The sequence below is a fragment of the Gorilla gorilla genome, chromosome 12, assembly GCF_029281585.2.
Source record: "Gorilla gorilla gorilla isolate KB3781 chromosome 12, NHGRI_mGorGor1-v2.1_pri, whole genome shotgun sequence".
In the NCBI taxonomy this organism is placed as follows: Eukaryota; Metazoa; Chordata; class Mammalia; order Primates; family Hominidae; genus Gorilla; species Gorilla gorilla.
In genome coordinates, this window is record NC_073236.2 from 47,895,721 (window position 1) to 47,910,935 (window position 15,215).

The 15,215-nt window shown below is 43.7% G+C and overlaps 1 protein-coding gene across 1 annotated transcript; it reads left to right on the forward strand.

Annotated features, from left to right (window-relative positions):
• Nucleotides 1-685: 685 nt before the first annotated feature.
• On the forward strand, nucleotides 686-2,438 carry LOC101146005 (zinc finger protein 532-like). Its single transcript, XM_063696134.1, has 2 exons — nucleotides 686-702; nucleotides 1,132-2,438. The coding sequence occupies exons 1-2, from the start codon at nucleotides 686-688 to the stop codon at nucleotides 2,393-2,395; spliced, it is 1,281 nt and encodes a 426-aa protein (XP_063552204.1). The 3' UTR covers nucleotides 2,396-2,438.
• Nucleotides 2,439-15,215: the final 12,777 nt, after the last annotated feature.

A 15,215-nucleotide genomic window follows, 5' to 3' on the forward strand; every position in this document is an offset into this window, starting at 1 on the left:
CTCTTCTTTGTATTTTTTTATTGTTGTTGACTTAAAGTCTGTTTTGTCTGAAATTAGAATAGCAGCCCCTGCTATTTTTTTGTTTGTTTTGTTTTTGTTTTCTGTTTACTTGGTAGATTTTCCTCCATCCCGTTACTTTGAGCCTATCTGTGTCATTGCATGTGTGAGGTGGGTCTCTTGAAGATGGCATACAGTTGGGTCTTGTTTGTTTGTTTCTTTTTTTTAATTTTTTGAGACCGATCTGTCTCTTTCACCCATGCTGGAATGCAGTGGCACAATTATGGCTTACTGCAGCCTCGATCTCCTGAGTTCAGGTGATCTTTACACTTCAACTATTGGAGTAGCTGGGACTACAAGCACAGGCCACCGTGCCTGACTAATTTTATATTTTTTATAGAGACGAGGTTTTCCCATGTTTCCCAGGCTGGTCTCAAACACCTGGGCTCAAGCGATCTGCCCACCTTGGTCTCCCAAAGTGCTGGGATTACAGACATGAGCCATTGCACCCAAGTGGGTCTCGCTTCTTTATTCAACTTGCCACTCTGTGCATTTCAATTGGGACATTTAGCCCATTTACGTTCAAAGTTAATAATTCTATGTATGGAATTGATCCTGTCCTTATATATATTTTTTAGCTGGTTATTATGCAGACTAGACTTGATTTTGTAGTTGCTTTGTAGCGTTAATGGTCTATGTGTTTAAGTGTGTTTTTGTGATGACTGGTAATGGTCTTTTGTTTTCATATTTATTTTATTTTATTTTGAGACAGGATCTCACTCTGCTGCCCAGGCAGAGTGCAGTGGTATGATCTGGGCTCACTGCAACCTCTGCTTCCTGGGCTCAAGCCATCCTCCTGCCTTAGTCTCCTGAGTGGTTGGGACCACAGGCGCGTACCACCATTCCTAGCTAATTTTTATATTTTTTGTAGAGACGGGGTTTCACCATGTTGCCCAGTCTGGTTTTGAACTCCTGGGCTCAAGTGATCCGCCTGCCTCAGCCTCCCAAAGTGCTGGGATTACAGGCATGAGCCACTGCGCCTGGCTTGTTTCTATATTTAACACTCCCTTAAAGACCTCTTTTAAGGCAGGTCTCGTGGTAATAAATTCCCTTAACATTTGCTTGTCTGAAAAGTATCTTCTCCTTTGCTTATGAAGTTTGTTTGACTGTATATGAAATTTTTGGCCTCCCCGGCATTGCGCCATCAAAGACAAAGTCGTCCTCCAACTTCTTGTCCTGCATCGCTGCCATCGCAGCTCTCAGCACTAAAAAGGCGGCTTCAGACTCCTCCAAAGAACAAGTGGCCAATTCGAGGGAATCCTCCTCGTTACCAAAAGAAGTAAACGACAGTCCGAGAGCCACCGACAAGTCTCCTGAATCCCAGAATCTCATCGACGGAACCAAAAAAACATCCCTAAAGCAACCGGATAGTCCCAGAAACATCTCAAGTGAGAACAGCAGCAAAGGAACCCCGGCTTCTCCCGCAGGGTCCACACCACCAATCCCCAAAGTCCACATAAAAACCACTAAGACGTCTTCTGGGGAAATCAAGAGAACAGTGACCAGGGTATTGCCAGAAGTGGATCTTGAATCTGGGAAGAAACCTTCCGAGCAGACGGTGTCTGTGATGGCCTCTGTGACATCCCTTCTGTCGTCTCCAGCATCAGCTGCCACCCTTTCCTCTCCTGCCAGGGTGCCTCTCCAGTCTGCGGTGGTGACCAATGCAGTTTCCTCTGCAGAGCCCACCCCTAAACAGGTCGCAATCAAGCCTGTGGCTACTGCTTTCCTCCCAGTGTCTGCTGTGAAGACAGCAGGATCCCAAGTCATTAGTTTGAAGCTCGCTAACAACACCACGGTGAAAGCCACGGTTGTACCTGCTGCCTCTGTCCAGAGTGCCAGCAGCACCATCATTAAAGCCACCAATGCCATCCAGCAGCAAACTGTCATGATGCCAGCATCCAGCCTGGCCAATGCCAAACTTGTGCCAAAGACTGTGCATCTTGCCAACCTTAACCTTCTGCCTCAGGTTGCCCAGGCCACCTCTGAACTCTGCCAAGTGTCAACCAAAACTCAGCAACAAATAAAGAAGGCAATAATCAATGCAGCAGCCTCACAAGCCCCCAAAAAGGTGTCTCGAGTCCAGGTGGTGTCGTCCTTGCAGAGTTCTGTGGTGGAAACTTTCAACAAGGTGCTGAGCAGTGTCAATCCAGTCCCTGTTTACATCCCAAACCTCAGTCCTCCTGCCAATGCAGGGATCACATTACTGATGCCTTGGTACAAGTGCTTGGAGTGTAGGGACTCCTTTGCACTTGAAAAGAGTCTGACCCAGCACTATGACAGATGGAGCGTGTGCATCGAAGTAACATGCAACCTTTGTACAAAGAACCTCCGTTTATAGTTCTCTGAGAGAGTTATATTTTTTGGTTTCGTTTTGTGTTTTCTTTTGAATTTTATATCTTGTATTTATCCCTGAACATGTTTTGTACTTTTTTTTTTAAGAAAAGGAATTATTTTGTGTATATATAGATACTTGCATGATATACTGTAGTCGATGTTCGGTTCCTCGAAAGGTCTTGCTGCTGTCAGGTGTTATACACTCCATCCATCATAACTGTATGAAACACATTTCATATGTAAATAAACGTGGGATATTTGAAAAAAATATTTTGTTCTATGTAGTTGAAAATCATTGGCTAAGTTCATTATAACCTCCTTTCTGCATCTTAACCCTCATCCACACCCTTACAGCCTTTCATTAATTGTAAATTCTTATGTCTGTATTTTCCATATCTACTTAGTACTACTTTTTGGAATGAATCTTTTATGCCCTGCTCTGGTCAATAATCTTGGGTGAAATGAGAACACAAAGCCAGAGAGACCAGGTTTCTGTAGTTCTCTAACATCGGATGCTAATACAAATTCTGCTGTGCAGTGCCCAGGCATTGCCACCCCTCTGGAGAGAATTCTATGGCTACATCCCTGAATGTCAACAGTTCCATTTCTAGGCTTGCAGCAGGTTCTGGTGTCTTAGCTATGGATCTCCCAATACCTGCTGGTCCATAGAGACTGGGCTTCTAGGAACAGAAGACACAGAGCAGTGAACAGGAGTCAGTTTCATTCTGCCTATGGATAGGCAGTTATCCCAGCACTATTTATTGAATACAGAGTCCTTTCCCTATTGCTTATTTTTGTCAGCTTCATGGATGTTCACTTGGTTGTGAAAAATTTCAGCAGAAATTTTTGTTATTCTTGTGGAGTTCTTTCCTCCTTGGTTAGATATATTCCTAGGTATTTTTTTGTGTGGCCATAATAAATGGGATAGCATTCTTGATTTGGCTCTCAGCTTGGATGTTATTGGTGTATACAACTGCTACTGACTTTTGTACATTGATTATATATTCTGAAATTTTACTGAAGTTATTTATCAGTTGTTGGAATTTTTGGTAGTCTTTTAAGGTTTTCTAGGTATTGAGTAATATCATCTATGAAGAGAGATAATTTGACTTATTCTTTTCCTGTTTGAATTTCCTCTTTTTCTTTCTCTTGCATAACTGCTCTGCTATGACTACCAGTACTATGTTGAGTCAGAATAGTGAGAATGGGCAACATTGTCTTGTTCTGATGCTTAAGGGGAATGAATCCAGCTTTTGCCAGTTCAGCATGAGCTTGGCTGCGGGTTTGTCATAGGTAACTCATTATTTTGAGGTATACTCCTTTGATGTCTAATTTGTTGAGGGTTTTTATCATGAAGAGATGTTGGGTTTCATTTAAAACTTTTTCTGCATCTATTGATGATCATGAAGTTTTTACCTGTGTTCATGTTTTTTGTAAATTTTGTTTATTTGGTGAATCACATTTATTTATCTGCATATGTTGAACCAACCTTGCCTCCCATGAATAAAGCCTATTCAATCATGGTGAATTAACTTTTTGATGTGTCGCTGGATTCAGTTTGCTAGTATTTTGTTGAGGATTTTTGTGTCTGTTCATCAGGAATATTGGGCTGTAGTTTCCTTTTTTTGTTGTGCCTGTGTCAGATTTTGGTATCAGGATGATGCTGGTTTTATAGAATGAGTTAGGGAGGAGTTCCTTCTCCTCAATTTTTTGGGGAATGTTTCAGTGGGATTGGCACCAGCTCTTCTTTGCATGTCTGGCAGAATTTGGCTGTGAACTAATTGGTCTAGGACATTTCTTGGTTAGTAGGTTTTTTATTACTGGTTTATATTTTTCGAACTTGCTGTTGGTCTGTTCAGGATCTCAATTTCTTCCTAATTCTCCCTTGGGAGGTTTTGTGTTTCTAGGAATTTATTCATTTCCTCTAGATTTCTAGTTTGTGTGCACAGAGGTGTTCATAATAGTCTCTGAGGCTTTTTTGTATTTCCGTGGGTATCAGTTCTGATTGTATTTATTTGAATCTTCTTTCTTTGTTAGTTTACCTAGCATTCTATCAATCTCACGTATTCTTTGAAAGAACCAACTTTTAATTTCATTGATCTTTTATATGGCTTTTTGGTTCTCAATTTTATTTCTGCTGTGATTTTTGTTATTTATTTTATTCTGGTAGCTTTGGATTAGTTTGTTCTTGTTTTTTTAGGTCCTTTAGGTGTGATGTTAGATTGATAATTTGGTATCATTCTAGCTTTTTGAGGTAGGCAAACCACTTAAGCACTATAAACTTTCTTCTTAATACTGCTTTTTCTACATTCCAGAGATTTTGGTAAATTGTGTCTCTGTTTTCATTTATTTTAAATAATTATTTGATTTCTGCTTTAATTTTGTTAACTCAAAAGTTATTAAGAAACAAGTTTTTAGTTTCTATTTTATTGTGTGATTTTGAAGTATCTTCTTGATATTGCCTTCTATTTTTATTCTCCATGGTCCAAAAATATGCTTGGTGTTGTTTCTTCATTAAAAAAAGTTATTGAGACTTGCTTTATGGCCGAATATGTGATTGATCTTAGAGTATATGCCACGTGCAAATGAAAAGAATGTATCTTCTGTGGTTGTTGGGTGGAACATTTTGTCAATTTTTATTAGGTCCAATTGGTGAAGTGTTGAATTTAAGTCAGAATTTCCTTGTTAGTTTTCTGCCTCACTCATCTATTTTTCTAATTAGTATGATTCAGTTTTTTTTTTTCTGACATTGCAGTTTTCTGCACCTATCACAACACTTCAAGAAGACTATTACAAGAATACTACAAATTTTACACATAATATCATCAAAGTAGTGACACATTGGAGAAAAATCATGATAAATATTCAACAAAACTAGAACATACATTTGTATATTCTTTCATTAATTGTATTAGTTTTTTCCTCTTTTTGTGCCCGTACTTATTAGAATCTTTTTCATAAAAAAGAAGTTTTCTTTCTTTATTTTTTTGAGACAGGCTCTTGTTCTGCAACCCAGGCTGGTGTGCAGTAGTGTGATTATGGCTCACTGCAGCCTTCAATTCCTAGGCTGAAGCAAATCCTCCCACCTCAGCCTCCCAAGTATCTGGAACCACAAGTTTGTGCCACTAGACCCAACTAATTTTATTTTATTTTTGTAGAGTCAGGGTCTTAGTATATTGCCCAGGCTGGTCTTAAACTCCTGGGTTCAAGTGATCCTCCCACCTTGGCCCCCCAAAGTGCTGGGATTATAGGTGTTAGCCACCATACACGGCAGCAATTTTTGACTAGAGCTGATAATGTTTGTAGAGAAGAATTGAGAATGGTAACACTGGATGACCAAAATTTGGTGTAGCTATGGTTAAGATTTGATGAAAGTTCCCAATAGACAAGGAAATTTTGTTATTTCTATTATTTGCAGCATTTTAAGATAACAACCAGAATCATTATGACAGTGTCATGTTAGAGACATCAGGCTTTCATAAACTTTATATCATCTTTAGAATATTCACATTAATAACATACCCCTACAAATATAACTTAAGATTTAATATAGTAATCAAAGTTATGACTGATAACAAATTAGCTTTTTGTAAATTTATATAAGTTTTGGAACATTTATGTCAATAATGTACCCATAATTGTAACAGAAAGATCTAGTATCAATTATCATTTGATAATACTTTACAAATAATCTGCCAAATAAGTCTAATTATTTAATACAAAAAGACTTATTTAGGATTTTCATCCTGGTGGAACATGACAAAGATGTCAAAAGTTTCAAAAAACTAGATCAAAATAAAACCATAGGTCACTGGAAAATAAAAGTTATTCACACAAGTAGAGTGGTAATCAAAATACTTCAAAAGAAATACAGAAATTTTTATGAGTGTAAAATCCTTAACCCTTTTAAATTTCAGTTTTCCTAAGTAATATGAAACCTAATAAGAATAGTGCAGAAATTGTTTTAATAAAACATAAAATCTTTGCTTTTTAGACCAGCTACTGTAAAGGTAAACAAACAAACAAACAAAAATCCCCACAAAACCTCCTATAGTGTTGATTTAGTTTGGATGTATGTCCCCTCCAAATCTCATGTTGAAATGTTACCTCTAGTGTTGGAGATGGCCTAGTGGGAGGTGTTTGGGCCATAGAGGCAGATACTTTATGAATGACTCATTGCCATCCCCATGGCAACGTGTGAGTTCTTGCTCTGGTAGTTCATGCGAGAGCTGGTTGTTTAAAGGAGCTTGACACCTCCTCCTCTCTCTTGCTCCCTCTCTTGCCATGTGACATGCCTGCTCCTCATTCACCTTCCACCATAAATGTAATTGTAATCTTCCTGAGGCCCTCACCAGAATCAGATGCTGGCACTGTTCTTCTTGTACAGTCTGCAGAACTGTGAGCCAAAATAAATGTCTTTATAATTTACCCAGTCTCAGGTATTTCTTTAGAGCAATGCAAAATGGACTAACACAAATATGACTTATTCTCCTTATGGGAAGCCCATTTAGATGTCCCGGAAGTCAAGCCTGATAAAAAGGGTAGTTGAGCTTAATCAGATGTAAGAACAGTGTGTTCAGGGTTATATGTGTACACGATAGTATAAAGGAATGTAAACAAGAAAACTCATACCTTGAGCACAGAAATACATGGCTCTCAGCAACAGCATGAGAATTCCCCTCTACTGAAGAAAAGCCAAGAGTACAGAATCAAATTATTCTAGAGGAAAACACTGCTATTCTAGACCTTCAAGATAAACATTTTAGTGTCCAGCCACAACATCAGAGGTAGAGTAGAAGAAAATAATTATGGGAGTTAATAAAAAGATTGAAGAAGAGACTTATCCCAGGTAAGCAAACAGATTTACCTTTTAAGGGAATAAAGAACAGAAGGCAATGATATATAAACTGCAAATCACATTTAGTGAGAGAGAGCAGAATTTGAACTTCTGAGACATAAATTTGAGAAATTTCAAAAAGAAACAGATAAAACCTCTTGTAATTTTATTAAGAACAAATAAATACTTTCAGAAAATCTTATTCTAACATAGGGGACCAATTTTTAGTTTTGTATTAGTGTATTTTTAATATCAAAGCTCCATATTTAGAAAGATAAATATTTGTGTTACAGCAAACGTAATCACACACAAACTTCTTTTAATAAATTCTCTTTTCATTTTAGACCAATATCCTTGATGAATATTGATGCAAAAATCCTCAATAAAATACTGGCAAACCGAATCCAGCAGTACATCAAAAAGCTTATCCACCATGATCAAGTGGGCTTCATCCCTGGGATGCAAGGCTGGTTCAATATATGCAAATCAATAAATCTAATCCAGCATATAAACAGAACCAAAGACAAAAACCACATGATTATCTCAATAGATGCAGAAAAGGCCTTTGACAAAATTCAGCAACCCTTCATGCTAAAAACTCTCAAGAAATTAGGTACTGATGGGACGTATCTCAAAATAATAAGCGCTATCTATGACAAACCCACAGCCAATATCATACTGAATGGGCAAAAACTGGAAGCATTCCCTTTGAAAACTGGCACAAGACAGGGATGCCCTCTCTCACCACTCCTATTCAACATAGTGTTGGAAGTTCTGGCCAGGGCAATTAGGCAGGAGAAGGAAATAAAGGGTATTCAATTAGGAAAAGAGGAAGTCAAATTGTCCCTGTTTGCAGATGACATGATTGTATATCTAGAAAACCCCATTGTCTCAGCCCAAAATCTCCTTAAGCTGATAAGCAACTTCAGCAAAGTCTCAGGATACAAAATCAATGTACAAAAATCACAAGCATTCTTATACACCAATAACAGACAAACAGAGAGCCAAATCATGAGTGAGCTCCCATTCACAATTGCTTCAAAGAGAATAAAATACCTAGGAATCCAACTTACAAGGGACGTGAAGGACCTCTTCAAGGAGAACTACAAACCACTGCTCAGTGAAATAAAAGAGGATACAAAGAAATGGAAGAACATTCCATGCTCATGGGTAGGAAGAATCAATATTGTGAAAATAGCCATACTGCCCAAGGTAATTTATAGATTCAATGCCACCCCCATCAAGCTACCAATGACTTTCTTCACAGAATTGGAAAAAACTACTTTAAAGTTCATACGGAACCAAAAAAGAGCCCGCATCACCAAGTCAATCCTAAGCCAAAAGAACAAAGCTGGAGGCATCACGCTACCTGACTTCAAACTATACTACAAGGCTACAGTAACCAAAACAGCATGGTACTGGTACCAAAACAGAGACATAGATCAATGGAACAGAACAGAGCCCTCAGAAATAACGCCACATATCTACAACTATCTGATCTTTGACAAACCTGAGAAAAACAAGCAATGGGGAAACGATTCACTATTTAATAAATGGTGCTGGGAAAACTGGTTAGCCATATGTAGAAAGCTGAAACTGGATCCCTTCCTTACACACTATACAAAAATTAATTCGAGATGGATTAAAGACTTAAACGTTAGACCTAAAACCATAAAAACCCTAGAAGAAACCTAGGCATTACCATTCAGGACATAGGCATGGGCAAGGACTTCATGTCTAAAACACCAAAAGCAATGGCAACAAAAGCCAAAATTGACAAATGGGATCTAATTAAACTAAAGAGCTTCTGCACAGCAAAAGAAACTACCATCAGAGTGAACAGGCAACCTACAAAATGGGAGAAAATTTTCACAACCTACTCATCTGACAAAGGGCTAATATCCAGAATCTACAAAGAACTCAAACAAATTTACAAGAAAAAAACAAACAACCCCATCAAAAAGTGGGCAAAGGACATGAACAGACACTTCTCAAAAGAAGACATTTATGCAGCCAAAAGACACATGAAAAAATGCTCATCATCACTGGCCATCAGAGAAATGCAAATCAAAACCACAATGAGATACCATCTCACACCAGTTAGAATGGCAATCATTAAAAAGTCAGGAAACAACAGGTGCTGGAGAGGATGTGGAGAAATAGGAACACTTTTACACTGTTGGTGGGACTGTAAACTAGTTCAACCATTGTGGAAGTCAGTGTGGTGATTCCTCAGGGATCTAGAACTAGAAATACCATTTGACCCAGTCATCCCATTACTGGGTATATACCCAAAGGACTATAAATCATGCTGCTATAAAGACACATGCACACGTACGTTTATTGCGGCACTATTCACAATAGCAAAGACTTGGAACCAAGCCAAATGTCCAACAATGATAGACTGGATTAAGAAAATGTGGCACATATACACCACGGAATACTATGCAGCCATAAAAAATGATGAGTTCATGTCCTTTGTAGGGACATAGATGAAACTGCAAATCATCATTCTCAGTAAACTATCGCAAGGACAAAAAACCAAACACCGCATATTCTCACTCATAGGTGGGAATTGAACAATGAGAACACATGGACACAGGAAGGGGAACATCAAACTCTGGGGACTGTTGTGGGGTGGGGGGAGGGGGGAGGGATAGCATTAGGAGATATACCTAATGCTAAATGAGGAGTTAATGGGTGCAGCGCGCCAGCATGGCACATGTATACATATGTAACTAACCTGCACATTGTGCACATGTACCCTAAAACTTAAAGTATAATAATAATAAAAAAAAGAATAAAGCTGAAAAAACACACCTTTCAGACAAACAAAACATTACTAGATAAAGATTTAAAAACCTAATAGCATTTACAACATAAAAAGTCCAATAATAAATCTAAGGAGATACACACCATCTCTACCCCCCCAAAAAAAACCCCACAAAAATCTGTTTAGAAAAATAAAAGAAGACATAAATAAATGGGAGGATAAGCCATGTTCAAGAACTAGAAGACTCAAAATAGTAATAATGTCATTTCTCTGCCAATGGATCAATTGTTTCTATGAAATCCCAATAGAAATCCTAGCAGGTTCCTTTGTAGATGTTAATAATCTGATTATATGGAAATGCAAGGACCACAAATAGCCATTGTTGTTGAAAAGAACAAAGTTGCAAGACAGACTACTCATTTAAGACTTATGTAGCTACAGTGATTAGGACAGGGTGATATCTATACAAGAATAGAGTACAACACCTGTGGAACAGACATGAGATTCCCAAACAAACCTGCATGTTTATGAAATGTTTGATTAATGACAAACCTGGGTAATAATTCATGTTAGGTTCCATGCCAATTGGATATCTATTTGGGAAAAATTTATTTTGAACCTTAACTCATACCCTGTATATATAACAAATCAACAAAATTTGCAGGAAATAAAAAAGGAGAGTATATCAACTGGAGTGGGACTTATTGTAGATGCAAAGAAGCATAATTGGGACACAGCCTGAGGAGAACATTGTTTGTTCCAGTGCTGAGCCCAGAGGCGATTAGGGTCCCCGTTTTGGGCTGAATTGTGTTTCCTTAGATTCACACACAGAAGCCCTATCCCCCAGTACCTCAGAATGTGACAGTCTCTGGAGGTGGGGCCTATTGAGAGATAACTGGGTCAAAATGAAGATGTGGGAGGGGGCTCTGCTCCAATGTGACTGTTGCCCTTATTAGAAGAGGACATTTGGACACACACAGAGACACCAGATGGAGGCACAGAGAAAAGAACATGTGGGAACACAGGGAGAAGGTGACCAGCTGCAAGCCAAGGAGAGAGGTCTTGGGAGAAACCAACCCTGCTGACACCTCGATCTTGGACTTGTAGCCTCTATAACTCTGAGGAGGTAAGTTTCTGTTGTTCAAGCCCCGCCATCTGTGGGATTAAGCTATGGCAGACAGAGCAGACAAACACAGCCTAGAGAGTTCCATGTCACAGAGAATGGCTGCAATAATATTAGCCTGGAAAAGGTTTTAGTGTTATCTAAGGGTCATTTCACTACCAATATTATGATCACATGTCCAACCCAGTTAAAAATATACCCCTCAATAACGGAAAAGCACACAAATGGCTGTACGTGATTGTTACGAACCCACCAGTGAAATGTGATTTGGACACAACCACCTCTGGGACCCACTTTACTCAGCCCCTGGTCTCCAGGTAAATGGGTGGGGGGTCACAAGATTCAGGGGTTGGTCACCTCAGAGATAGAATACCTCAGCTGGAAGATAAGAAAGGATGGCAGATCCCTGGGCACCTCAAATCACACCATCTGAAGGTGTCATGGTGTGGCGGTTGACAGCAGGAACCTGGGAGTCAGCCAGACTGGGTTCAAATCCTGGTTCTGCCACCACTAACCGTCGATGTGGGCAAGTTATTTAAAGTCTCTGTGCCTCAGTTTACATACTCATAACACAGGGATAATAATAACTGTGTCTGGTTCATAGAGTTGTCATGAGGATCACATAAGCGAGATTAGATAGCATTAGAACATGCCTGGCATGTGGTAAGCACTCCCATTGCTTTAAGAGAGGAAGCTTGCCAACGCCATCAGCAGAGATCTGGGGTCAGCCCTCATTTGGAGCCCCCACTGAGGCTAACTATGTATGACGCATGTAACTTTTGGATTATCTATCGCAAGATTATCTGGTTACTTCTGTTTATACAGTGGACTGCCTACAAATGGGTGCCACAACAAAGACCATGAGAAGACCACACCTCAAAATGGGGAGAAGTGGAGACATCAGCAGCACTGTTGGCTCAAAGCTGGGAGCTGCACTTGCAGCTCTGCCCTTGACCCTATGACCAGGGACTGACTTGGGTGAGCAGAACGAGGGTGTTCCCCGGAGGGCGACGCAGCATTGCAGCCTGTTAGACGGCCTCAGAGCGGTGCTGGCCCCATCCATCGAGCCACCTTGAGCAAGTGGCTGAGGCTGGTCTGAGCTGGTTCCCTCACACCCACCTCTTTGCCTGCTGGAGTCCTTGCATACACACTTGCTCCATCCACACACCCAACCCAGTGCGTGGGAGTCACCGAGAGGCTCCTGCCCTCACCTGCAGCTTTCCTAGAACAGCTCCACTCAGCCATAGGTGGCTGTTTCCTGAAACCTTACATCTTGGGCCCTCAAAGCTGCAGGCCCCAGACAGGGCATTTGGAGCAGGCAGACCTGACACTCGCCTGGTGGACAGAAAGTGGCACTCCAGCAGGTGAGGCAGCCCACCTGTCCAGGCAGGGCACTGAAGGTGTCCGCAGGGCACAGCCGGCAGTCTTCAGCTGCCCTGGCCCCGCTGCTGCTTCTGAAGGTCCCTGCTGGGCAGGGCCTTGGGCTGTGAGTCCCTGCAGGGCAGTAGTGGCCCACCGGGCAGGAATGGCCCTGGTAGCTCTCTGACCCTGGAGGAACACAGAGGGGAAATTCTGCCCCAGCCAAGGCAGGGACTGAGAGTGGACTGGGGGTGTCCAGGGTAGGGATGTGCCTGCTGAGGGAGGGGGGAAACAATGCAGTAAATGCGGGAAGAATCTAGATAGTGGGGGCAGTAGAGGGCTCTGTACCCTGTAACCCCTCACCCCCCCCACAGCCCCTTGGTCTCCCTCTCAGTCAGGTGCGGGGCGCTGGGCAGTGGCTTTCCTACTCTCCAGAGTGCCTGGGCCACTGGCTCCAACACACCTGTGTGCATGCTGCTCTGCCCTGTGTCTAGAGGACTTTTAAACCTGACACGGAGGCAGCTGACACTCACCTGCTCTGTGTCCCCATCCTCCACATGTTCTTGGGTCTGTGTCTTGGGCTGCTCCAGGCCTCTTGGGCTGTCCCCAGGCTCTGAGGGTCCCTCCCTGCCTGCGCCTCCACCCGCCTCACTGATCTCCACTCTGGGTCACCTCCAGTCCCAGTCCCCCTGCTCCTGCCCAGGCCTCCCAGGGACTCACCCTGGGGGCAGCTGAATCCAGGCGGGCAGGGCTGGAAGGGTAGAGCATCCAGGGCCCGGCTGCGGTAGGTGCCTGCTTCACAGAGGCGGCAGGCAGCATATCTCCTCAGAGACCCTGAGGCTGGTCCCATTCAGGGCTTCGGAGCCCCCAGGGCAGGCAGGAGGTTGGGCACTGCCCGGGGGGCAGTAATGGGGAAAGACACAGCTGCAGAGACAGAGCCCGGCTGGTTCATGCTGCCGGAACCTGTGTGTGCAGTGGGTTCTCCTCCCACTAGCAGGGGCCGACTTTCCCTGGCCTGGGGCCTCAGCTGCTAGGGGAGGGGGAGTCTGCTACTGTCCCAGTCAGGGGTCCTGGGGTTGCCTTGTGTCTGGTGGGGCCACGGCACCAAGCTGCCTTTCTGGTGGTGGATGAGCCATGCCCAGTTAACCAGGCCGGCACTGCCTGCCCATTCCACCCTGGGCAGAGGGGTGTTGTGGAGTGGATCTGATGTCAGGGTGTTAGTCCCAGACATGGGATGGGGCTTACCAGATGAAATACTCCATGCCCAGTCCTATTCGAATTTCAAATAAACAATGAGCATGATTTTAGTAGAAGTGCACCCCCAATATTGCATGGGCCATACTTATAGTAAAAATGTATTGTCCTTTACCTGCAATTCAAATGTAACTAGGCGTGCTGTATTTTTGTGAGCTCCATCTGGCTGCCCCACCAGGATGAGCCTGCACTCTGTTGGGGCATCCCAGGGCAATGTGCTTCCTCACCCCACCTTCCCTGGGGCAGAGGCAGGGGCTGGCCCTAGCTGGGAAGCCCAGGCAGAGGGTCACCAGGGCTTGCTTTTGGGCCCTGCCCTTTGGCTGGATTTCTGAGGCACACACGCTTGTCATGGTGGGGCCTCACATAGGGTGCTGACAGCAGTTCCAGGGCTGGGGTTGGGGCTCAGACCCTTGGGGGGTGGGGGGAAGGAACTCACCGCTGCCCCAGGCCACTGTAGGTGGAGGAGCTGACAGGGCAGGCATAGCCCCCGGGGCAGAGGGGGAGCAGCCCCGTCTGAGGCCCGCAGTAGGAGCCGGGCCTACAAGGGACCTCAGCCACAGCACCTGAAGAGACAGGGCCACGGATGCGGGAGAGCAGGCCACAATGTGGGCATGGTTTGGAGGACACCCCAAGTCCCTTCTTCACCCATCAATGGCACTTGGAAGCCAGGAGAGGTCCAGAGCTGGAGGAGAACTCAGGAGGGTCCCCAGGCTCCCCAGGTGAGGCCTGCGCAGGGAGGACAGCAGTAGGGTGAGGCCTCTGAGGTGGTGGAGAACAGTGTGGGAACCAGGAAGGAGTGGGGAGCTTGCAGGTGAAGGGAGATCTCGTGTGGTCAGGGAGGGTGACTCGTGCGGGTGGTGGTGTCATGAACAGAGATCAATGGCAGGAAGTTCCTGTGTCTTTGTGCAGCCAGCAGCCGTGGTGGGGAAGGAGGATGCATTTCATGAGGTGGAGGTGGGAGCTCTGATGAGGACGCACAGGGCAGTGGCACTGAGGCCACAGCTCACCTGAGGGCAGCCAACAGGAGGGTGCTTTTGGTTGTGCCTTGAGGTGTGGCAGGTACTGGACACTTTGTACGGGGCATGCTATTTCTAGTTAAACCTCTGGCCGGCCTCCTCCTTGACCCAGACGGGGAGGAAGAGGTGGCTTGAAGGCACCTTGGTCTGGGGACATCCAGGTGGTGTGGATGCCACCAGAGACTGGGTGTGCCTTGTGGGGGCTGGTCAGGTGTGGCTGTGCCACATCTGTGGCCTGAGCTCAATCAGGGCTTCCTGCAGAGCTCAGGCATGAGCCTCAGGGATGAGGGAAGGGATGGGAAGGGGCTGGGGTCATCCCGCAGCCTCACCTGCTGGGCACTCAGATCCGGCTGGGCAGGGGATGGCAAACACATTTGCATGACCCTGAAGCTCAGGGTCTGGGCAGCGGTAGCCAGGAGGGCAGAGCTCACAGTCTTCCTGTGCTGATGCCCCTGGCTCTGA